The following is a 26,207-nucleotide window of genomic DNA, read 5'->3' as shown; positions in this document are numbered from 1 at the left end:
GTCATCTGAGTCATGCAGGTCTTCTTTGTCCGAAAACTTCATGGCACGGATTATGTTGAACTCGAGCTTTTGTCCGTTGATATTCAAAGTGATCTCCCCTTTGTGCACATCAATCTGGGCAAGACCTATTGATAAAAATGGTCGCCCCAGAATGATGGGCACATCCTTGTCGGCCTCATAATCCAAAATGATGAAGTCGGCTGGTAGGATAAATTTGTCAATGGTGATCAGCACATCCTTCACCTTTTCCTCTGGATGTACCAGAGATCTATCGGCAAGTTGGAGAGTCACGGTTGTGGGCACAAGTTGCCCCACATTCATTTGCCTAAAGATCGACAGAGGCATCAATTGATGCTGGCTCTAAGGTCACAGAAGGCTTGCTTGATGTACAGTCCTCCTATGGAGCAAGGTATAGTAAAGCTCCCAGGATCGTTTATCTTCGGTGGAATGATTGATTTCAAACTTTGTGTTAACGCCATCGTGGCAAACTTACCAGTTCCCCTTTTCTTGGTTACCATATCCTTCAGAAACTTTGCGTAGGCAGGCATCTCCTCAATCGCTTCACTGAATGGAATATTAGTATGTAATTTCTTTAACATAGAAGAAAGCGTTGGTACTGTACCTCTTTGTTCTTTTTCTTCCTTAGTCTCTACGGGAAAGGGGGTAACTGCACTTTTACGGTCCTCGTCTCGGTTGGCTTTGAGGTCGACGCAACCTCTGGCTCTACTACTTCTTTTCTTCTTCTTCTTCTTGTGTCACTGCAATTTTAGGTTTTGCCGCAATGGGAGCTGTCCGATTAAGCTTCTTCTTTTCTCCCTCCATAGTTTTCCCACTTCGTAATGTCACAACCTGACATTGCTCTTTACCTGATCCCCCCAGGTTGCGTGAGAGTTCTGTTGAACTCGACAGAGCCTTTTGCGGTCTACTCTTTAGCTCACTCGCAATCTGGCCCATCTATAATTCTAGATTGCGGATGGACATAGCCTGACTTTGAAGCACAGTTTCATTTTTCTCTATGTACCGCTTCAACAGGCTCTCCAAGGAGGATGATTGCGGTGGTTGTGAGCTACTTGCTTGATTGCTTGTCTGACCATTGTTGCGTAGGAAGAATCTTGGTGGCCCTTCTTTTTATGCCACGGATTGGAAATTCTGTTGCTGATTCTTCCAAGCAAAATTAGGGTGGTTTCTCCACCCGGGGTTGTAGGTATTCGAAAAGGGATTATTTTTTACAAAGTAAACAGACTGTGGATTTTGCAGGTAGTCTTCCATCGCGTGCTCATCACCACAAGTCACACACCTTGCGGTGTTTTGACTAATTGCGTTGATTTGCCCATTTTGCAATGTTGGGCTGCTGATCGCAATTCCCTGAATTAAGTCATCATTGCGGTCATCTGATTTTGTAGTGAAGCAATAACACCATTACTTGTGTCATTGTCTTTGATTCTCAATCTCAGGTCACTCTCTCTCCAATCCTCGTGGTTTTTAGAGATGCGATCCAAGATATTCTTTGCCTCATCATACGTTTTATCAAGCAGACAACTGGCGATTGCCGCATTGGCAACAGTCTGCGAAGCAGGATTCAAACCATGATAAAAGATTTCCATTTGGAGGCAGTCTGGCAAACCATTGTGTGGACAATCCCTGACCAACCTCTTAAACCTCGCCCAGGCATCGCTGAGCAATTCGTCCATGTCTTGTTCAAAATTTTTTATGAGTTTCCTTCATCTAGTGTTCTCAGTAGGTGGAAAGTATTTCTTCATAAACTTTTCACAACCTGTTCCCAAGAAGTGATCTCCCCCGGTTCGAGAGAATATACCCATTTCCTTGCCTGATCACAAAGATAAAATGAGAACAAAGTTAGTCGAACTTCTTCGGCAGAGATGTTCGGGAACACAAAAGTATTGCAGATTTCAATAAAGCTTCGAAGGTGGGCGTGCGGGTTCTCACCATGCCGGCCTCCGAATTGTCCTGCAGTCTGGATCATCTGCAGCATCACCAGTTTCATTTCAAATTTGCTTCCATCGAGGGCAGGCCTCATGATTCTTGGAGAGAAATCATAAAGGTTTGGTGATGCATAGTCCCTAATGGGTCTATTACAATCGTTTGCCAGCAGGATTGGATTCGCTATGATATTATTTTCATTTGGTGTTCCATTTCCAAGCTACTCCACCATCTCTTCTTTATCTGACTATGGTTGTTGTTTGCGGTCTCTTAATCTCTGTCTAAACGTCCTCTCAATCTTTAGGTCGTAATTTGCCAGAGATTGAGAGTCTGCAAAGAAATCAAAAAAATTACCGTTAGCACACTATTTTGCCAAAGTCACCGGCAACGGCACCAAAAACTTTGTGCTTGATTTTGTGAAGTGAATTATGGATGATATGCGATGGTGAGATTGCGTTGAGCACTCAAGTTTCCTCAGCGGAATCCAAGTGTAAACTCCACTGAGTTTCCTCGTAAGTCCAGGGCCGAACTCAGGGACTTGTGAAAATAGGTTGCATTGGTAATTTTTAGGAAAACTTTGCGGTAACCGGTAACTTAATTAATTGTTGGTTTGTTGTTGATTGCATTAATAAAAAATAAACAAATGCGACGGATTTGAGAAAAGTCAGTTGTGTGATAGATGCATTGAGTATGCGAATGAATAGGTTGAGAAGATCGTTAGCTAGCGTTACTTGGGAATGCGTCAGACTATGCGATCATGCTGTAACCATGCACAACAAGTCATTTTCCAATGCAAATGTGATGCTCCTAAGTCTAGGACGCATGTGTTTAATGCAAAAGTATCCATAGAGCTTATCCCTGAGTCTCTACTCTTTCCCTATGGGATGATGCAAAATGCATAAAGGCAAGGTGACCGCAGATAATCATATCTTGTCTCTAGGATGCATGTGTTGTGTTAATAGCAAATAGTGCTTATTCCCAAGCTTCTATCTCTTGATTATGCATTCTAATCTAACTCTTTCGAGCTTAGATTCTAACCTGACCTTCCCAAGCCTAGATCTTGTCCTTAGACTACCCTCCCAAGTATCTCTAATAGACGAATGAAGCATACATAATATAAGATAATCGCATAGAATGAAGATTCCTCGTTGTGCTAGCTAAATGCTTGTCAATCCATTCAACAGATTTAGCTACACATGCATAAATAATAAAGAGTGAACAGATATAGAGAAGTAAATTCCATTTTGATAAATGAGTTTGAGTACAAAATAACAATGGAAGATAAAGGTAGAGAGCCAGGTAGCAATTCCTTGTTGACCGAGGCTTTTACACTGTGAATCTCTATTCGGTTTAAAAGATATTCTTGCTTCCGCAGGCATCGGCCCTCTCTCTACTCTGGCAGCTTCCGGCGCTCTCCCAAGCTTACCAGAACGATCTGTCAGAATAATCTCCTTCTCTCGTGTTCGCCTTAAAGAAAAAGAAAATCTAAGAATAAGACTGAATTATGAACTTGCGAGATGGTGAACTCGTTAACAACAGCTGAACCCTTTTTCTGAAGGATGCCTTTGGTATTTATAGACTTCCAGGGTGAAAGGCTGCTTCTCTCTCATGATTTCACAGATGGGACGGCTTTAATTTCCTGACTCATGCGCTGAATATTTGTCACCGAAAAGCTGAATGTACTTATTCGTTAGCGGTTGTTAACTTAATTCGGATTCGACTGTCATTATCTTTCTGTCCCATCATGATTAATTATGCCTTTCACCCAGATGCGCCCACCAAGTTGCGTTGATCAGGTTGTGGCAATCCTTCTTAAGCAAATGTTGCGAGCACAATCACCGCAAAGCCTTACGGTAATGCTGCGCTCGACCAATGATTTCCTATGATCACAATTTCCACCTTGCGTCAACGCATATTCTGCATAAAAACACAAAAATCAACTGTTCCTATGCGATGAATGCATGCGGCTGCAATGTAATAAACTTAATGCTTTTTGAACGCAATTTAACATATTTTATCAACGCAAGCCAGCATTGTAACACCCCTCACATTTTTTTTATAATAATGTAATTTTAGTAACGTTATTATTTGGTAATTCATTTTGGATCTCAAGTATAAAATCGGGAATTTAAGTTTGGCGGAAAATTATTCAATTTTGAATTTCAATGTGAAAGTTATGGCAAAAATTAATTTTTCTTTCGAAACGGAAATAATTTATTATAATTATATCTTCCTTTTTAATTATTACATTTATTGTTATTATTTTTGTTAAAACCCCTCACCAACCCTTCTCATTCTTCTTCTTCGCACCACACGACAACACCACCATCCCCAATTTTTCTTTCTTCTTTCCTCCCAACCGCACGCTGCCTCTGTCCAAACCCACGAACGCCACGCCCCCTCTTCCGACCGCAAGCATCTGTTCAGCGGCGTGCCTCCTAAGTCGACTCGACTCTTTTCAGTCGTCTGGGCCACGAAGCAGTCGCTGCCACTCGATTCATGAGATTAGCTCATCTCTGATCATTGAACCCCGATGGTATCACTCATCAGCCCGTGCTGATCTCCGTGCATTACAGGTCGTCGTCCAGAGTCTCGAGATTCCACAATCACTCGCGCCCAGATCTGAAGATTCACAACCCGACGGCCAAGTCGCTTGCCGTCAGTCACACAAGGGTGCTTTGAATCCATCGTATCTCGTCGTTTGTGCTGCCAATAGTAAGAGTCGTCGGAACTTGTGGATTTGGGTAAGATTGTGTCATTTTTTTTAATTGGATTTATTGGCTAATGGTGTTCTGCTTCAATCTATTGACACATATTTGTTTGGGCTTTAAAAATCAAGTTTTGGAGAAGCTTTGAAGTTAAAAGTGTGCTGTCAAGAGGGTTTAGTTGTGGTTTTGACAAGCTTTTGGGTAAGATTATTGGGAATTATTTGGCTAATTTGGTTATTGGAACTAAGCTCTTTTATTAATTGCAATTTGGATTATGTTTAGGCCTAATTCAAGATCCATCTAAGCTAGGAGAAATATTAATTTGCTTATCGCTTAGACATAATTTTGACTTCAAGGTAAGTAATCTTACCACTGGAACTGCCCACGGGCCAGGCTTTAGTTGTATGCTAGCATGGTAAGTGTATGTTATGGTAAATTGTTAGCATGTTGATTGATAGTATGACCTGAATCAAAGTATGTTCTGGCACGAGTTCTGAATTGTTTAAATACACACCTAAGCACTTGATCGTTAGTATGTGATGGTATGTGTTTTCATATGTCGACATCTGATTTACTAGTGTTGAGGCATACTGTATGTTGTAGAATTATGATGTAAGGTTTACATGAATGTCGTATAATATGTTGTTGAGGATTATGTGTATGTAATGGAGCTATAGTACCAAGGATTTCATGTATGTTTTAGAATTGTACGGTGTGATTCTTTGAATGTTAAGACTGTGTGAATATCCTTATTGATTAGTTAGATGCTCATCAGTTTTGTGTTTCCTTTGGGATTCACCAGTTTGTGTTTCCTTCGAGATTCACCAGTCTTGTGTTTCCTTCGGGATTCACCAGTTTTGTGTTTCCTCCGGGATTCACCAGTTTGTGTTTCCTTCGGGATTCACCAATTTTGTGAGCATACTTAACTACAATAGGATAGAACTCAGTCTATTGTTTGTTTCATGTGTTTATGTGTCATAGGTGGGTATCTAAAGGACATAGATGCCTAGCCTGACCCCAGTGGTAGAGTTACTTACTGAGTATTTCATACTCATTCTTTCTTATGTTGATGTTTCAGGAAAAGGTAAAGATGCACCAGCGATGACGCAGCAGAATTCGTGATCGTGTCACTGGGACTAGATTTTTCGCTTCCGCACCTTGAGATTTGAGTCCTTATTTTCCTCTTAATATTTAGTTTTACTGTTTAAAAATTTATTACTAAGGATTATTTCTTTATATACTTTTGTTAGTCTTTAAGAATTTTGGGTACCCTATTATTTATTTTAACAAGTGCATTTAATAAATGTCTTTTGAATTTCTCTTGTTTAATTAGCATTTATTTCAAATAACTGAGCGTCGTTTTAAATTTTGTGCATGCATTTATTTTAGTAACGGCCTTACTTAAGTCCTAGGGGGTCGGGTCGTTACAAGCATTGTTTAAGAAGTTAGCACTATGATAACGTGCATTTCTGCCCGTTATCATCTAGCAATCTCACTTAGTGATGCAATGAAAGTAAAGGATGTTATGTAAAAGAAGATGAAGATGGAATCGAAGGAAAATATAGAAATGCATTGATCACAAAATGTATTAATTCCTTAAGCCAAAATGTAATATAATACAAGCAAAGAAGAGAAATAGAGGGCCAACTGGAAGCAATGTCTTGCTCCCAACAGATATGTGTCAAGACTACTGATGGTGCCATGGATGGGCGGTGGAGCAGACTCTCTCGAGCTCTAACTCCGGTGAAGGCTCCAGTCGTCACTCTGAACGGATGAAGGAGATGAAGAACTCTCAAGCTATCTTCTCACGCTTTGGTCTGGATCACAAGGATCCACCCTAAGGCAGGGGGCCTCAGGCGAATAACCTTGGATGCTTTGAAATTCTACTCAACGGCCTCTATTTATAGAGCTTGATCGCGAACAGCATTAATGGAAATGCTCTGAATCTGATACTCGCGGCGCGATGGTCCTTTTCTGAATTTCTGCTGCTAACGGCGTGGTAGGTGAAATGTCAACATCATCTTTTGATACTCCTGAGGTATGCATTCATGTTTGCATTCCACCAACCGTGCGTTCATCCCTCTATTATGGTTATTATTATGTAGTCGCAATCTCTCTGCGATGACCGCATTCGCATGACGGCCGCAACTTCTATACAATGGACGCATGCGGTTGATGGCCGCATCATCTATGCGTCGACATACATGTTCACCTTTGCGATGGAAAGATCTCCGTATGCGGTTATCTTTGTGATAGCCTGGCTTCTGTGCATGTGATAACTTTCTATGGTTGCTACAAAAATAAACAATTGAATGCATAATAGTGGGTTAGTCGAGATTCTTAATGCCGATCGACGCAAATTCGTTTTCTCATGAATTCCTAACATAATTGACGCATATTCTACTTAACAACCCTCATAATTCTAAATAAAAGGCCTATAATGACGTGCATTTCTGCCCGTCATCACACCCCAAAACTTAGAATCATGCTTGTCCTCAAGCATGCGTTATACTCAAGAAATTCAATATTCACTCTTTGGCTTTCCTTTGCATCACCAGCCTCTCAGAATATAATTTACTCATACCTCTAACCATGGCAGCAACGCTCTCCTCCACTTTGGCTACTTCTTCAAAGAGATCTTTTCTAAGCTTAAATTCGGTAAGCCTTTGCTCAAAAACTTTTTACTCATTCCCATAACTTTTCGTTTAGCTTTTAAGAATGCGTTCATTCAAAACAATTCAAAGCCTTGCGATTGGTAATTGGAATGCGACGTTGAACCTGGTTACGCTTTTCGTTTTAGCTTACCCCCACGTGTGTCATGCAGACAGTCAACTTCAGTTGCGTGCTATATTCAACTCAACTCTTGTCTTGCTTAATTTGGCTTACGCAGACAAAGAAGTTGCGCTTATGCGTTGACCCTGGCGACTTACCTTCGTTTTGGCTTGCCTCTATGGGTATCATGCAGACATCCAACTACGGGTAAGTGCCTTTCACAACTTAACTCTTATCAGCATGAGTTTCCCCATTGCGCTGACAGTGGAATTATTATTCTCAATTTTTTTTTAATAGAAGGCATCACAATGTAGTGAACATATTTCTCCAGGACTGCTGCTACCCCCAAACTTAGAGGTTGATAACGCTCTCACCGCAAAGCTAAAGACAAACTCAACAGGAATGCGGTAACAAATGTTTGAACAAAGGTTTGCACATAATAAAGCTTAGACTGTCAAATTTCGAAGAAGCTACTAAAAGTAAGGAGAGCCTTGCGATGCTTAGTTAGCAGATGTAGTAAATTATACGTACCATCATATATGCATCGCAAAGGAAAGCAATCGGATAAAGAGAATTTCAAAAGGATAACGCATAAAAGATAACAAGAAAAGAACCTTGAGTAAAATAACACTTACGACCATGCTTTGAAATTCATACGGTCAAAGCCATGCGTTTAATGATGAAAAGGATCCTTCCATTGTAACTGCACACCGAGGAGACTTATTATCGCACCTACAAGGAGCAAACGCACCACAACCAAGGAAGCAGTCGCATATCAAAAATAACAATAAAAATAAACTAATTAGGAAAGCAAGGTAAAGATAGAGTAGAAGACGTCCCTGGAGAAATTGGAGTGAAGTCACACCAAGGAGTCTCCCATGCAAGAGATTAATCTCAACTGCTTAGGTCAAGAAGCTAGCCCTGACCATTGGAACTTCCGACAATTGTTGGGCGCATGTTGGCCATCATGTGCTTGGAATTACCTTCAGCTCATACGAATGATTGCCCTTCTATCTTGGGGTCAATACTGGTTTTCGGTACATCACCTAACGTCAATATTGTTTGCAACTTGGTCCACAAGCTACAATACTCCTAAGGTAAAAAGGTTACTTGCAAAAACACAAAACTCAACAAACTATTAGCTGCCAAGTCCCCAGCAATGGCGCCAAAAACTTGTTGGAATTTAAATTGTGGCGGATGGAACGTAATGCAATGTAATGCTGCCGCAAGGATTGGAATGGATGTGATGGGGTGGATGATGATATATGTGATGATGATATGCATTGCTAAATCACGCTTCTCGATAATAAATGTGATACTACGCTCTAAAGTAATGTATGTGATGTTGTTTAGATGTGCTCGTAGTATACATTCATGTAGTACGTGTGTGTCATAAGTTTTCTTGCGCTGGAACCAAGTATAATTCCATCGCAAGTTTCTCAGAGTGATCTGAGGTCGAACACGGGGATTGCGATGATCAATGCGATATTAATGTGATATATGCGATCAAAAAAAAAATAATAATGAATTGTATTGGAAAAGTAAAATGCGGTGACAAGTAAATAAATAAACAAATAAGTAAACAAATAAACAACTACGGAGATGTGCAAGTATCTGATGGAATATGATGACAAGTCTTGTGAAATGTAGCAGAAAAAGAATGGGTTGTGGGAAAGGACATCGTAAGTTCGTCAATCCTGTCGAGGACGCAACTAAGGTTCCGCTTTCCCTTAGTGTACACCTTTCAGTGATCGGCCACATTCCCATATCTCTATCGTGAATCGGGGATGAACGTTGTAAACGCAAGGTTGTTTCCATCTCTGGAAATACTTCTTGCTTTAGTTAACGCATTCTATCAACCTTCTTTCGAGAGGTGGGTTAACATCTTCACTTCTGCTCTCACAGGTGAAAATGCCGTTGAGCATGCGTTAGCTAAACTTAGCTGATTTCTTCAACAAGGATTAACTCACTCGCTTAATCCTTCCCCCTTACCCTGGGGGATCAGTAACACATAGTGAAAGAAATGGACGATGAATGTACGTTGGGGAATAGAGAGATGAAGATGAATATGATAATGATATAAAAAATAAAGATAAGTGTTTGTTACAGATAAATGAATAATAGATTAGAAATGAACACAGTTGATGAATAGAAAGTGAGAACAAATAAGGAAAGCGTGTCAATGTCTTGACACGGATCCCGATCGGAGATGATTTGTTTGTCAGCGTGTAGGAGGAGTGTGGTGGAAACCTTCCTTCTCAGGATAGTTTCCCAGGTAGAAATGATCTCTGCACAGAGCTTCTCTTCGGGAATGTGAATGAATTTCTGGCTCCCAAGACTTCCCTTTCGGACTTGTCTCGTCTTTCTCCCGGATTTTCTCTAAGAATGTCTCTTCAGACCGGCTCCTCTCTTTGGAATTGATGTTACTATTTATAGACCTTGGCACCTCCTTCGTCAGTGGTCCCGCTCTAAAAAGTTACTTTTTCTGCCACGGCTTGGTGGAAACGTCCGCTCTGCTCCTCATTCAATTTGTCAGATCGTACAACAGAAAAGTTGTAAAATTTCAGAAATCCTTGCGAATGTGTCGCTCTTTTCATCTACGATCGGTCGCCGCATGCGGTGCAAATGCATTGATCTTTTTGTTCACGATCGGTCGTAGCATGCGGTGCAAATGCATTGCTCTTTTCGTCCACGATTGACCGTCGCATGCGGTGCGAATGTGTTGCTCTTTTTGTCCTTGAGCGATCGTCGCATGTGGTGACTTGTTTCCTGCAAAACAAAGACTTGGACATCCCTTTTTGCCATCGCAATGGGGTCAGCGGATGTGCTTCCGAAATGTTACAACTTTTTGCGTTTCTAAGTCAATTTCTATATATTCGACGTAACTTTTTCCTTCTTTTTGCTGCATATTCTAAATAAGATGATATAAATAACTTGTATTTCTACAAGTTATCAGTCCCTCACGGGTCGAGTTCAGAACTAGAAAGCCCATCAACCGCTGCAACCACACCAAAGTCATCCATGGACAACTCTCCGTATTCCGTTGCACATGAAGGGATTGGAAGCTCGGACAACGAATCCCTCCCTCCTTCTCCAATCTATCACCCACTTTGTCTCCAAAAGATGGGAAAGAGCCTTCACAACCAAGTATGGATTAGCCTTCCTTACAAGGCATCCCTTAGCTCTATCAACGGCTTTCCACCAACAGGCGGGGTTATGGAGAACAAAGAGAAGAAGATGGGAACAGATATAGGGGAAAACTCGTCGTGCTGATGAAGGACCTATTGACGGGGAAATGGTGGCCAAGAATAATAAGCATAATGTCCGACATGCACTGGTGATCCTATCTAATGATTCGGAGTAGGGTGTATTCTGTTTTCTTCTTCTTTTTTGTTGTGTTTGGAGAACCACCACCCTCCATGGAAAAAAAAATCTTTTGAAAAAATATGTAAACCTACATATTTTGTTTGTAATATAGTTTGTTTGGGTTTGATCAATCTTGCCAAATTCATCAACAAACAAATATTTCACGTAGTAATAGTAAACAAATGCATGCAAAATATGAAGATGAATAACAAAAATGATAAAATATAGAATTTATTGATACGGTTTCTGATTCCATTTAATGATAGACTGGAAACCCTAAAAGTTGGATGAAGGGTAACAGTGATTTAGATCACCCACCGTTACTAAAAAACCCAAGCGGTGCAACAATAACTGGTGATGTGTGATAGTAAATTTTGGAAAGTCGGAAAAACTATTAGCAAAAAGGGTGTGGGTCCCACTCAATATTCAAACACACCTCGATTGATTACCCCACGCCCTTCATTCAAATTACATTATTTCATTACGAATTTCCAACTGGGCCCTACATGTCAGAAAGAATGCGGAATGTCGGTAAACACTATCAAATATAAAAAAAAATGCGGACATAAACATGGCCTTTAAATAATATAAAAGTGAGTTCCTTTAAATAAATAAATATATATGTGAGTTTTTTTTTTTTTTTTTTTTTTTTTTTGCATTTGACTTAATTTAGTGAGTTTATATTTTCCATTTAAGTCACTAACAATTTTTTTTATATATATTATTTTGTAAACTTGAAGAAAATTATTGAAAGTTAAAGACAGTATAAATTTTTGTTCAAATTATTGGCATGATCGAAAATAATACGGAATAACATAAAAACGAGTGATTATTTAGCTAAAACGAAGATGAATTGAGAAAGTTATGATCAAATTCCTTGTTGATAGTTTATTAATATAATGGTAAAAGAATAATTTCACCCGCATTCAAAAAACTACATGTTAGCAATTTTTTTAGTGGTGTAAATTTGAATATGATTTAATTTTCACTCTATTCACTTATTAATTTAAACTTAAAAATAATTAAGTTTGGTTTGCTTATTCTCTCTTAAAAGAGGAAATATGGAAATTAAAAATAAGAAAAATAATGTGATGTGCGTCGAATTTGAAAAAAAAAAAAAGTTAAAAAGTAGGTTTGGATTGATTAGAAATTTCAAGAAATTCAGTTTTATTTAAACTAATTTTCCTGAGACTTACCATTTAAGCAAAAAAATAATTTCTTATTATGTTAGTGTGACCGAGATGAAAAAAAAAAAAACTAAAATTAAGTTATATGAAAAAATAAAAAAATAAAAAAAATAAAAACACTCACCCTGGCCTATTCACTGAATTCAGTCTTTTTAAACATTGAAATAAAAAATATATATATTTACACAAACAGCACGCGGCTAAAGTGGCCAACGTGAACAAGGGACTCGAATATTTTTCAAATTGCCTTAGTTTTACAAATAGATTCTACAAACTGAAATCAACAAAAATAAAAAAAATACCCTATATCTACCAATAGTTTCTAGTCTTTTTTTTTTTTTTTTTAAATATCTTTCCAAATCGCCTTATTTTTATACTTAATCCTATATATAAAAGACCAATACATAATCACAAGGAATGATTTGATTTTGAAAATTTTAGGGAGTCGAATTTATTTACACAACATCATCGCAACATGGAGCGATTGACGTTTTCTCTAAGGGTCTCTTCCGAGCTAAAAGTTTGGAGTCACCACCAATCATTATGTGTATGATTAGTCATTTGTTTTAAAGAAAAAACGTGGTCTACTTAACCAAAGTTAGGTTCGAGGTCGTTGAGCATAAGAAATGTATTAGCATCCTACAACACCCATTTGAAAACATTTTATTTTTGTTTATCCAATTTATTTTACAAAAAAATAGTCCTAATTTGTGAAAGAAATGTTTATTTTATTAAAAATATTTATTAAAAAATGGTAATGAAATTAAATAGTATACAACTAATGAATAATTCTCAAATAGAGGTGTTGTCAACCTTAAGTACCTCAGCCTAAACAGAACTTATTGCATATAGTTAATTTTATTTAAAATTCATTGTTCTACTTTGTATTATTTTTTAAACATAATTTAGAAGATGAACATTTCATTAATACCTAAATGTCAAAATAAATGTAGATAATGTCTTATTCACGTTGATTTTAACTCTAAATAATAAAGTAAAGTTAATGGACAAACCAATTCGAACAAATTTGAAAGAAAAAAATTAATTGATTTTTCTTGTAGATAAAAAAGAGAAGTTGAAAATCAATTTAGACATTCTAACTCAAAATTCATGAACTCTTAAAAAAGGTTTCAAACTATAAAATTAATTTGAAAATGAGGGTAAACAAAAGAATAAATACATTTTCCTTTTGCTTTTAAAAATATGGAAATCAGATAACCATAAAAAAATGGAAAATAATAAAAGGGGCCCACCATACTTTACCAATTCTTTTCCTTCTTCCTCTTCCCGATATTTTTCTTCTTTACCTCCACTTCCCTTTTCCTTTCCTTCTTATTCAACTTGCTCCAGGTGGATGTTGCCGCCGGAGTCGTGGGTCTTCGATGAAGCTGCTTGCCTATGCGAATCAGCGGCTGTTTCGACAAAGTCGTGGGCATAGAGGTTTGCCGGTGTTGAACGTCGTTCCTCGAAAGTCTGGTGTTAGACTGAGGGAGATGAGGAGCTCGTCGGATCTGTATATCTGCTCGACAGGAGTCATGCCGTTCAAGGAGTTGTCGGAGTCTGGTGTGAGATGTTGTTACACGTGCTAGGCCTTAAAGCACGGAATTTTTTAACTACACCCGAATATAAGTTCAAAACCACGGATTGCTCCAGTATATTCTAAATCAAGTCTTAAAACACTTCTTGTGCACAGGGTTGTATAATCCGATATTATTCGATGAAAAATGTTTTTATTATGTTTTTAAATTTTTCAAATGGATAATTGTTAGTGAAAATTTGAGTTTAAAAAGAAAAATTACTTTCCAGAATCCCACATTGTTTAGGTTGGGAAGTGAATCCTCTTTCATATATTATCATTTTGGACTTTGGGTTTAGCTATCCATATTTTAGAAGAAGTGAGGAGATAGATGAATGTGGGTGATCTCATGATTGTTCGTTACGAGAGTAGCCGATTCCAACAATTTCTAACATAATTATAAAAAATAAACTATAATTGAGTATAACTCGATTAGCATAGTACTTATAATATTGATTTTATAAATAAAATTGATATTTAGAAAATGAATATAATATTCATTAAAAAAATACCAGAATAAGGACAACCCCCAATTACAATATAAAGGAAATTTGTTTTTTAAATGGAAAAACGTTTGAAATTTTTTTATAAATATAGAAAGATGTCATGGTCTATCACTAACAGACACGATGATAGTAATCTATCAATATCTAACCGTGATATTTTGCTATATTTATAAATTTTTTTAGTTCATTTTACTCTTTCTCAAAACAACCCAATATAAATTATAAGATTATCATTTCACATAATTTGTAGTGAGAAAAAAAGGTTTATTATATTTATTTCTTTTCTTTTTTTTGAAATAAAGGTTTATTGTATTTCTTGGTTGAATAACTTACAAATGGAAAAATATATTTCATTATTTTAAATATAACACATAATACCTTTTTATGAAAATAAGGTTAAATGATGTAGATGAACTCTAAACAAAAACTAAACACTCTTTGGTTTCTTGAATTGAAACTACATGATTTCAGATATACATCTATATTACAAACCAAAATATTAATATTTATATTAAATTTTAATTACTAACCAAAATTTTTACTTTGTATTAGATATAATTCTTTTAATAAAATTAAAAAACACCATACGAAAACACTAAAATAAAATTTGTTACGTTATGTAACTTTTAAAATAATATAGAAATTATAACCAACCTATGTAATATATATGAAATAATAAGATTCTTGTATATTTCAAAATTTTTAATTAAAGTTATGAAATTTCATATGCATTACCCGTGTTCCTTAATTAGTATATATAAAAGTGAGTCATCTCATAAATAGTAGGTTTGAATTCTTCCACTCTATATTAATGTAATTTTCATTATAAAAAATTAGAATATTAAAATTATCACTCATCACATTGTATTTACGACTTACCTATATGAATGTTGGAGGGACTTTACCTAACTTCAAAACACTCCCATTTTCATTCTAGAAGTTTAAATTGATGCATTATATGGATCTCTAAGCACCTAAAGCATCTCCTTATTTTTTATTATTATTACTATTATTATTATTATTTTTTTTTTTTACAATAAGGCGTCTCTTTAACTTGTAGCACTAACACTCACTTTTTTTTTTTTTTTTTGGTTATTCTTCTTTTAAAAATTATTTTTAACTTTCTATCTAAGTTTCAAAACATAATATCGTGTAATAGTTAAGTTGGACGATGAGAACCGATAGGAATCGGTCCGGTTCGATTTGATTCGGTTGGTTTTTAAACTATCAAACCGAAAAACTCGGTTCCAAATTTTTTCCACACCCCAGAAGATAAACCCTACGGCATACCAAATGAGTTCTTCATCTTCCACATAGTAAACCCTAGCCACCAGTTTCCCTTTCTCCTTCCAATTCACAGAGCCATTGAGAGAGATGGGAAGGTCTCGAAGAAAGTACAAGAGATCTCGTCCAAAAGTCAAGGTCGGCTTGCCCAAAAGACACCCCAATGTCTTCAAGCCATCCTTCTGTATGCCACCGAAGCTCCGCTCCTTACTCGCCGAACAATTTGAAGAAGATCCAACATGGGATGACAAAGCAAGGGTCATTCACAACTATAAATCCTTCGGTGTTATTTCTAATCCTAATTTGCTCAGTGTTCGTTCCCGAACTGATCACATCGTCGAGAGCGACTCTCTCCAGGTTCCGCCGTCTCAGCCGCCTTCCGATGAACCGGACTCTGTGCTTGATTCTTCGGGTAGCGATGTTGAAGAGGACGGTAAGTTTGAGTTTGAGTTTGAATTTGTTTCTTTTTCCCTATTGTTTTAAATTTCTGCTGTGCCTCCTCATGAATCTATCTGGGTTTCTTGGAATTTCTGGATTTGAAAGGAGCGGGGTGGTTTGCGGGTAGATTATGTGATGTTTTCAAATTTAAAACTATATTTGTTTGGATGAAATTAGTTGGCTTTTAGAAATATGATGCCTTCTGCTCCAGTTTTAGTGAATTGATCACTTGGAATAGTTTCTGCAATATTGTTAATTGTTTGGTGTTCTTGACCTTGAAGGATTCAAAGCTTAGCAAAGATGTGAAATTTCTGAATAGCTTCAAGTAGTGGCAAACCATTGAACCAAAAATTGCATCCATCCAAACTGGTTGGATTTAATTGGTTATTTATTACATTTGGGCAACATTTTACTGGATTGGTATATGTGACTTGATATTAAACTGAAATATGTTAAATCACCCAACAATTCAAAAACTTGAGCTGATGGGTTATGCCAAATTTGATTATATCAATCTTCAACACTTTCCCTCACTTGTTGTTTGAAATTTTGTAGAAGGTCCAACAAATGAAAATCAATATTAATTGGAGAGATAATGACATTACAGTTGTTCTCAGGTGCTCTAATACTATGTTAAACCATCAATCAACTCAAAAGATTAAGTTGATGGGTTATTGTAAAGATAATAATCTTAACACTTCAACAAAATAGAATGATGATTGAGTAATGTCTTATTTGTCATTTAGGCTCATGAGGATATCAATGCAATTTTCTGAGTTGTGTTTCTGATTTGTTCTTGTTCTTTCTTTTGTGTTCATTAGATTTGAAAACAGCATTAGGAAAGAAGCGCAAAGATGGGAAATCTGCACCTCTACAACCATTGACCACGATTCAGCGTGTTCATGTCGGTAGGCTAATCGAGAAATATGGAGATGATTATGAGGTAAGCTTCGGTTTTACTTGCTTTGGAATCTGAGTAATGGCTTTGTTTTTTTATTTTTCTCATTGAAAGTTGTTCTGCAGAGAATGTTTATGGATACGAAGCTGAACTCAATGCAGCATTCTGTTGCCACTCTGGAGAAACTATGCAAAAGATATCACAGTTGTTTAGATAAGAATCCATTGATATTGATACGTAAAAAATGAATGCTCCCTCATCTTTCAAATTGTTTTGTTACAAGAGGTGAAAATCATATAAGGTATGATCATGAAATCTTATTGAGCAATATTGTTTTGAACCAAAATGTATGAGCCTTGCAAGATGAATCATTCTTCTTGCTTGCTGCAGTTCTATTCCTTTCAAGGAAATGCTCATAATTCTAGTTCATGTTTAGTTGGTGGCATCTAGGGAATTTTTCATTTTAGGGAAACTGATGGTATGTTTGGAATAATATTAGAAAAATGGTTTTTAAATAGAATTGACACCTTTGAAAAAATTAATGACCATTTTGTTTTTTGTTTTTGTTTTTTAATTTAAGCCTATGAATACTACTTTCACCTCCAAATTTCTTCATTTGTTATCTACTTTTCATTAATGGTTTTAAATAACCAAATCAAATTTTGAGAACTAAGTTATAGACCGTAAATTTCTAATAAGTTACAGATTGTAAAGAGGCTCCAAACTTATTCAATATTCTAAGTTGAAATAAATTACAGACGGTAAATTTCTAATAAGTTACAGACTGGAGGGAGAACAGACTGTAAATTTCTAATAAGTTACGGACTGTTTAACAACCTTCTCGCTCAATAATTTACAGTCTTTTTGCTCCCAAACTGTAAAGTTATTCCAATTTGGGAGGGTGTGTGCTTACAAATTGTCACACCCCCTCCCAAGCCTTAATCCCCAAGATTGGGAAGGGAGCGTGAGGGTAACTAGCATCGACAATACTTATATTCAATATTTCCTCTCATATTTATTACAGACTTTGATAAGTTTACAGTATTCCCCCTATCCATTTATACATATAATTAAATTTTCTCTACTCTTTGTTACATGGTGGGTGGGGGGAATATAAGAAAATATTTGAAAAACATGAGTTAATAAGCTCAGCGAGTGGTATATTTTTTATAAATGAAACATTGGCTTATCAAAAATAAATTTTTGGGGAAAACAACATGCAATCAACAACACATTAATACCATTTCAAATTCATTTCCTCAGCCAAGCCGCTGAATCATTTCCTGTTAACGGTCAACTACTGTAAAAAACCTTGGCTTATCAAAAATAAATTTTTGGGGAAAACAACATGCAATCAACAACACATTAATATCATTTCAAATTCATTTCTCAGCCAAGCTGTTGAATCATTTCCTATTAACGGTCAACTACTGTCAACCCAACAACACAACAACAATTTTATGGAAACTTTCTCTATACCCCATTTTTCCGCCAATGTGTACATCGACCATTTCTTTCTCGCTAGTTATGCTTAGGTAACTTGGCCATATTTTTCTGTCGGTCGTCACCGACTATCGTTTCCCGTCGATCGAAGTCAACCATATTTCCCCGCCAAGTACCCTTTTCAAGCATACTAACCATATCCCGGGTATAATTCTAGTTTCTATCCCAATATAACATGCAATATCACGACAATCACAACAGAAATCATGCATTCCTACTCATGCACATTTGACATTACCCTCTACGTACAAGGCTCATATATACATATACATACATAAATAAAAAACAACACATAGTAACCACTCACCGTCAGCAAATCCTCCTAACGCAATTTACTTGTAAATATCTCCCCTACTCAACAAAAACTAGTGCTGCTGCAACTTTCGATCTCCTTGACTTCAATACCAACGACATCCTGACCATCAATTTCTAACTCTCCAATAAAAAATGTTTAGCAGTGAAATGTTTAATTTTGCACGAGTTAAAGAGTTAAAGCTTCACGTTGAGGCTTTCTATTTATAGCCATCTCTAGCTTCTCCCTACATGACAACTCACCATACAAATGGCTTTTCTTTAGGCTGCCAACATTAACACGGCCGACAGAGCTTGAGTTGTCTAATTCTGGGTTTGCCATCCCAAAATTATCTAATTTGCATGTAATCTTAATCGTACACCTCCTACTTAAGTTAATAAAAAAGTCTTCTACATGAAATCTCCCTTTGCCACTTCATCTGCTTAATTATTTTTTTTTAAAAAAAATGTTTATCCCAGGAGTTTAACATTACCAATGAACGTATCCCTTTAGGTCCGCAAGCCAGCCCAACCTCCAATGCACCACAAGTTCGCACGGCTCCATCGCAAAGCCTTAGCAGACCATCTTGCTCTCAACGCTCTCGTTGATCTCGCTCTCTCCCACTTTCTCGCTCTTTCCCACTTTCTCGCTCTCTCCAATCTCGTTGATTCTGCTTTCAATGCTCTTGTTCTTCAGTGCTCTCGTTGATTTTGCTCTCACATACCCTCACATCTGTATGCCCCTTTGCACCCACCAACATATAGATAACACTTGAATCATTTTTATCTAAATTTTCTCGAAGTTTATTTGCTCTATCCTATTTCCTTATTTAACCTCATTCCCTTCAGATTAAGAGTTAGGGTATTACATTTATCACCCCCTTAAAATAATTTCGTCCTCGAAATTAAACGAAACCTAATTCACAACAGAGTTTTTATTTAATACTCTAAAGTTTTATTATACCGCAACCTTTATTCTATTCTTCAAAAAAATTTTCTTTCCCTTTTCCCATTACTGACATATTGTCTTCTCTTTCCTGGGTCAATCCATATAGCTTTCACAACGTCATTTTTCCCGTTTCCTCTTTTCTTCCCCCGCTCGTCCTCCGTCATTGGTCATTGTTTTTCCTTCTAGGTTGTTGGATGGTTGTATATTTCCAGTATCCATCAATTGAGGGCATTCTCGTTTAAAGTGTTCTGGTTTGCCACATTTGAAACATGTGTGTGGCCGCTCTTGAGTTTGTTCCCAACATCTGCCTTGGTGATATTTATTACAAACTGGGCATCTTGGTCTTTGGTGAATGCTTATCATTGATTCCTTTAATTGACTCTCCCGTTCAGGGTCTGCTTTGGTGTTGGTGACTCCTCTTCTTTTCCATCCACTTCTGCTTTCCACCCTGGGTGCAAAATTTCTTGATTCTTCCTTTCGCCACCGATTCATTTAAGGATTCTTTTTCCGGTCCTACTTCTTTCGTCGTTAAACTCCTTTTTACTCGCATTGCAGCTTCTGTTAGTTTCGAAAACTCTCCCCATTTTGCGGTTTCTGTAATAGGAGTTCGAATTTCTTGTTTCAATCCTGTTTCAAATCTTCGACAGCGTTCCTTTTCATCCACTACTATGTTTAAAGCATACTTAGATAATTTCGTATATTTTAGTTCATACTCTGTTACAGTCATGCTTCCCTGCATGAGCTGTAGGAATTCATCTTGCTTCATATCCCTGTATGATCGGGGATAAAATCTTTCGAAAAATGTTTTTCAAAATTCTTCCCAACATATCTCCTCCTGCTCGCCCCTTCTATTCTTCAATAGTTCCCACCAATTTTCTGCCTGTTTTTGCAGTAAGAATGTGGCAAGACTTACCTTACGGTTTTTAGGACATCTCATCACTTGAAAACATTTTTCTAGTTGGTTCATCCAAGCTTCTGCGTCTGTAGGGTCTTTGGTTCCTTCAAAATTTGTGACTCCCAAAGCTTTTAACAGTTCTATCCCATATTTCTTTTCGGGATCAGGTTGTATATGTTCTAGGCTCGCCTGAAGTCTTTGGGTAAATTTGTCCATTTGTTCCTCATCTCTAAATTTTTCCTTTGGATGGCTCGAGGCACTTTCACTCTCGTTTCCGGAAGGTTGCCCTGTTCTACGTTTCCCACTTCTCAGCATTTTGTCTACAATCATTCATATATAGATTAAACATATTTTATCAACATACGTTTTTATTTATGAACATTAGTTATATTTACATCTTATTTTCATTTACAGTGGTAGATTTTCTTTTTCTCAGGTTTTATTTTCTTTTTTTATTCTAGTGGTTTACTTATTTCTGGATAATCCTAGTTTCTCGAAATTCTGTTGTATTCTTTCATTCCTCCAAATGCACCGCTCCTGGACATGCCCTAGTTCCTTGCAGAAGATGTAGAATTTGTAAGATTCCCCATCATGCAAGTCATAGGTGGATTGTTCTTCGAATTCTATCACAATTCGTCGAGGAATATCTTTCTTCCCTGCATGGGCCCATTCCTGGTTTATGGTTAGTTCATGCCGCACGTTGTTACTTCCCGAACTTGAACCACTAGTTAGTTCCCGTTGATACCTCGCTTGCATTTATCTCGATTTCTTCTAGAAGGTGTAACATTTTTTACGAATATGGCCTACTTTGCCACAACCGTAACAGATCCCAGTTCCCTTTAAACACATTCCACCATGGTTTTTCCTACAATGTGGACATGCCATATTAGCTCGGGACACCACCAGATTCGTATTATTCATAGTAATAATGTTATTATTATGCTATCTTCTAATTTCTCAGGATTATCCCCTAGATTAGCATCGCGGGTCCCATCTTGCGTTTTGGAATCGTTCCCCCACCAATTTCTTTCGCTTAGATCCATTTCCTACAGTAGACATGGTTATTACTTACTAGTCATTTTCCATTTCTCTTTTTTTTTTTTTTTTTTTTTTTTTTTTTTTTTTTCAGGATTTCCTATGTCCATCTATTATTTCCTTTTTCCCTTAACCTCTTTTCGATTTTATGTCAGGTTTTCCTAATATAGTTTATCATACCCAAGTGTTGACCTATCCTAATTTTTATTACTTGGCTTTTCCTAACTTAGGTAAGCCTTTTCTTGAGACCGTTGTGGCTCTAAACTTATCCCCTTTATTATATTTTTGTCTTATTTTCCTAGATCCCATTATGCCTAGGCTAGATTCAATTTTCATTTTCAATCCTTCCCCAGGTTTTACGTAAACCTTTGCTCTGATACCACATTACTACACCCCCTCCCAAGCCTTAATCCCCAAGATCGGGAAGGGAGAGTGAGGGTAACTAGCATCTTAAATTTAAGCAAAAGGAATTAATCGGTAATTGTACAGCTAAATTGTCACGCTACAGTACCAATTTAAGCACAATTTGAATTAAACCAAATTAGCTAAGTTGTATAGTTCGAGAGTAAGGAGCTCAAGGATGTAAGCACTGTAGTATGAGCTTAAGTGAATAGGCTTCTGTAAGTGAAAAATGACTAGTAAGTAATAACCATGTCTGCGGTAGGAAATGGATCTGAGCGAAAGAAATTGGTGGGGGAATGACAACATAACGCAAGATGGGACCCGCGATGCTAACCCAGGGAATAACCTTAAGAAATCAGAAGATAGCATAAATAATAACATTATTACTTTGAACAATACGAATTTGGTGGTGTCCCGAGCTGATATGGGATGTCCACATTGTGGGAAAAATCATGGTGGAATGTGTTTAAAGGGAACTGGGATCTGTTACGGTTGTGGCAAAGTAGGTCATATTCGTAAAAACTGTTACACCTTCCAGAAGAAATCGAGAGAAATACAAGTGAGGTATCAACGGAACTAACTGACGGTTCAAGTTCGAGAAGTAACAACGTGCTGCCTGAACTAACCGTAGACCAGGAATGGGCCCGTGCAGGGAAGAAAGATATTCCTCGACGAATTGTGATAGAATTCGAAGAACAATCCACCTATGACTTGCATGATGAGGAACCTTACAAATTCTGCATCTTCTGCAAGGAACTGGGGCACGTCCAGGAGCGGTGCATTTGGAGGAATGAAAGAATACAACCGAATTTCGAGAAACTAAGATTATCTAGAAATAAGTAAACCACTAGAAAAAAAAAAAAAAGAAAACCTGAGAAAAGGAAAATCTGCCACTGTAAATGAAAATAAGATGTAAATATAACTAATGTTCATAAATAAAAACGTATGTTGATAACATGTGTTTAATCTATATATGAATGATTGTAGACAAAATGCTGAGAAGTGGAAAATGTAGAACAGGGCAACCTTTCGGAAACGAGAGTGAAAGTGCCTCGAGCCATTCAAAGGAAAAATCTAGAGAGGAGGAACAAATGGACAAATTTACCCAAAGACTTCAGGCGAGCCTAGAACATATACCACCTGATCCCGAAAAGAAATATGGGATAGAACGGTTAAAAGCTTTGAGAGTCACAAATTTTGAAAGAACCAAAGACTCTGCAGACGCAAAAGCTTGGATGAACCAACTAGAAAAATGTTTTCAAGTGATGAGATGCCTTGAAAACCATAAGGTAAGTCTTGCCACATTCTTACTGCAAAAACAGGCAGAAGATTGGTGGAAACTACTGAAGAATAGAAGGGGCGAGCAGGAGGAGATATGCTGGGAAGAATTTCGAAAAATATTTTTCGAAAGATTTTATCTCCGATCATACAGGGAAGCATGACTGTAACAGAGTATGAACTTAAAGTATACGGAATTATCTAAGTATGCTTTAAATATAGTAGTGGATGAAAAGGAACACTGTCGAAGATTGAAACAAGAAATTCGAACTCCTGTTACAGCAACTGCAGAATGGGGAGAGTTTTTGAAACTAACAGAAGCTACAATGTGAGTAGAAAGGAGTTTAACGGCGGAAGATGTAGGACCGGAAAAAGAATCCTTAATGAATCGGTGGCGGAAGGAAGAATCAAGAAATTTTGCCCCCAGGGTGGAAAGCAGAAGTGGATGGAAAAGAAGGGGAGTCACCAACACAGCAGATCCTGAACGGGAGAGCCAATTAAAGGAATCAATGATGAGCATTCACCAAAGACCAAGATGCCCAGTTTGTAATAAATATCACCAAGGCAGATGTTGGGAATAAACCCAAGAGCAGCCACACACATATTTCAAATGTGGCAAACTAGGACACTTTAAACGAGAATGCCCTCAATTGATAGATACTGGAAATATACAACCATCCAACAACCTAGGAGGAAAATCAATGACCAATGACGGAGGACGAGCTGTGGGGGGAAGAAAAGAAGAAACGGGGCAAATGATGTTGGGAAAGCTATATGGATTGACCCAAGAAAGAGAAGACAATATGTCAGTAATGGGAAAAGGGAAAGAAAAAGTTTTTGAAGAATAGAATAAAGGTTGTGGTGTAATAAAACTGTAGAGTATTAAATAAAAACTCTGTTGTGAATTAGGTTTCATTTAGTTTCGAGGACAAAATTATTTTAAGGGGGTGATAAATGTAATACCCTAACTCTTAATCTGAAGGGAATGAGGTTAAATAAGGAAATATGATAGAAAAAATAAAATTCGAGAAAATTTAAGTTGAAAATGATTCAAGTGTTATCTATATGTTGGTGGGTGCAAAGGGGCATACGGATGTGAGGGTATCTGAGAGAGAAATCAGCGAGAGTACTGAAAAACGAGAGCATTGAAAGTAGAATCAACGAGATTGGAGAAAGTGGGAGAGAACGAGATTGGAGAGAGCGAGAATGTGTGCTTACAATTATGTATAATCCAGTTTCTCGCTCTCTCCACTACTGTAAACTTTTGCTCTTATTACACTTATTACAGAATTGTAAATTGTGAAATACTGTAACAACCTTCAAGTGTTCTCCCACTTTCTTGCTCTCTCCATCAGAAACTTATGAGATCGGATAGCCTCTTTACAGTAGTGGCTCCATATCCATGGAGAAAATATAATATAACAATAATATATAATATAAATAAATAACAAAAGAATATAAAAAATATAAATATCTATAGATGTAAAATAAATAATTTAAATAAAATAAGAAAATGATGAAATTTTGAAATTTCCACTAAATTTTTCTTCATAAGTTTTGGATTTCTCATCATACTACAAAATGTATAAATGTCTACTATTTATAGGAGAATTGACAAGTAAGATGTGGCTATTAGAACACTGGCACATGGGATAACATATTTAAGGATACATTGTCTTTTTGGAATAGATATCTATCTTCTATAATATTTATAATACATCCATTATATATATATATATATGAAATATGTAAATCCTAGTGAAGAAAAAATAGTATATATGTCGTCACATTCCAAAGTTATGCACCAATTTTTCAAAGGTTGTTATAGGTAATGATTTTGTAAATAAGTCTGTCAATTTATTTTTCGAAAAAATTTGTTGGTTTTTTACTAGAAGATAAAGCACATGTTTCACGAATATGCTGAGTCATTGATCTTAGTCATACACATTCTCAACTAGTCGACGTGATATAGTAGTTCCTTCACATGTGAATAAATAACTAGCTTTGTGTGGATAAGATAAATATCCAAAATTTGCACAATCAATTAGATCAAATTTTGATTTATTTGAATAAAACAAACTCATGTTGGTCATTCCTTGAAGACAACAAAGTATATGTTTAATTTTGTTTCAACGTCGTTTTGTTGGAGAAGAACTAATAAATTTACTGAAAATGCAATATCTGATCTTGTATTATTAGCAAGGTACATAAGTGCACTACCAAGTAGTTCTTCATTATCATCTCAAAGTCGAAATATATCTTTCCTCACATTTAATTAACGAACTCTCTTTGAAATGTTCAATTGATGTGTTTTGTCTATATAAAATCTTTTCAATATTTTTCCTATATATGTTGACTGATGAATAAATATCCCATATGCTAAATGCTCAATTTGCAAACAAAGGCAAAATTTATTTTTTTCAAGATCTTTCATCTCAAATTCTTTCTTTAAGATATTCTATTATCTTTAAAGCTCTTGAGGAGTTTTAATTATATTTAAATCAACATATACAGTTATAATAGCAAGTCCTAACTGTTATTTCTTTATAATAACACATAGACATATTGGATTATTTTGATATCCTTCTCTCAACAAATATTCACTCAGGCGGTTGTACCACATTCGTCCTGATTGTTTCAATCCATATAATGATCTCTGTAACTTTATTAAATACAATTTTTGAGAATTTGATTTATATATTTCAGGTACCTTAAATCCTTCTGGGATTCTCATATAAATATCATTATCAAAAGATCCATATAAATATGTTGTGACTACATCCATAAGATGCATGTCCAAACTTTCATGTATAATCAGACTAATTAAATATTAATTGCATCTACCACCGGAGAATACGTCTCCTTATAATCAATATCAGGTTTTTGTAAAAAACTTTATGCAACTAGTCTTGCTTTATATCTTATAACCTCATTATTTTCATTTCTTTTTCTCAAAAATACCCATTTGCATCCCACAGGTTTGACACCTTGTGTTTAGACTACTGGTAAAAAAAAACCTAATGTTATGAAAGTGAATTTAATTTTGCCTTGATTACTTCTTTCCACTGAAGTCAATATTTTTTATGTCAACATTCCTCGACAAATTTTGGCTCAAAATCCTCATTTTCAGATATAATATCAAGAGTAACATTATACGCAAACATATTGTCAATAATTA

General features: G+C 36.4%; 1 protein-coding gene across 1 annotated transcript; it reads left to right on the top strand.

Annotated features, from left to right (window-relative positions):
• The first annotated feature begins 15,302 nt into the window (after positions 1–15,302).
• On the top strand, positions 15,303–17,111 carry LOC120086383 (nucleolar-like protein). The gene is made up of 3 exons (XM_039043003.2): positions 15,303–15,773; positions 16,600–16,721; positions 16,802–17,111. Exons 1-3 carry the CDS (start codon positions 15,431–15,433, stop codon positions 16,922–16,924), a joined length of 588 nt encoding a protein of 195 aa, XP_038898931.1. The 5' UTR covers positions 15,303–15,430; the 3' UTR covers positions 16,925–17,111.
• The last annotated feature ends 9,096 nt before the right edge of the window (positions 17,112–26,207 follow it).

Source organism: Benincasa hispida, chromosome 9 (genome assembly GCF_027475165.1).
Source record: "Benincasa hispida cultivar pf3 chromosome 9, pf3_genome.v1.1, whole genome shotgun sequence".
Classification (NCBI taxonomy): Eukaryota; Viridiplantae; Streptophyta; class Magnoliopsida; order Cucurbitales; family Cucurbitaceae; genus Benincasa; species Benincasa hispida.
Note: the sequence above shows the minus strand (reverse complement) of the source record. Positions and strands in the feature narration are given on the sequence as shown.

Bases quoted from the DNA above. Each gene is read 5' to 3' on its own strand.
- LOC120086383 (XM_039043003.2), top strand. From the start codon at position 15,431: ATGGGAAGGTCTCGAAGAAAGTACAAGAGATCTCGTCCAAAAGTCAAG. The intron at 15,774-16,599 runs GTAAGTTTGAGT...TGTGTTCATTAG, and splicing joins TAGCGATGTTGAAGAGGACG to ATTTGAAAACAGCATTAGGA. The intron at 16,722-16,801 runs GTAAGCTTCGGT...GTTGTTCTGCAG, and splicing joins AATATGGAGATGATTATGAG to AGAATGTTTATGGATACGAA.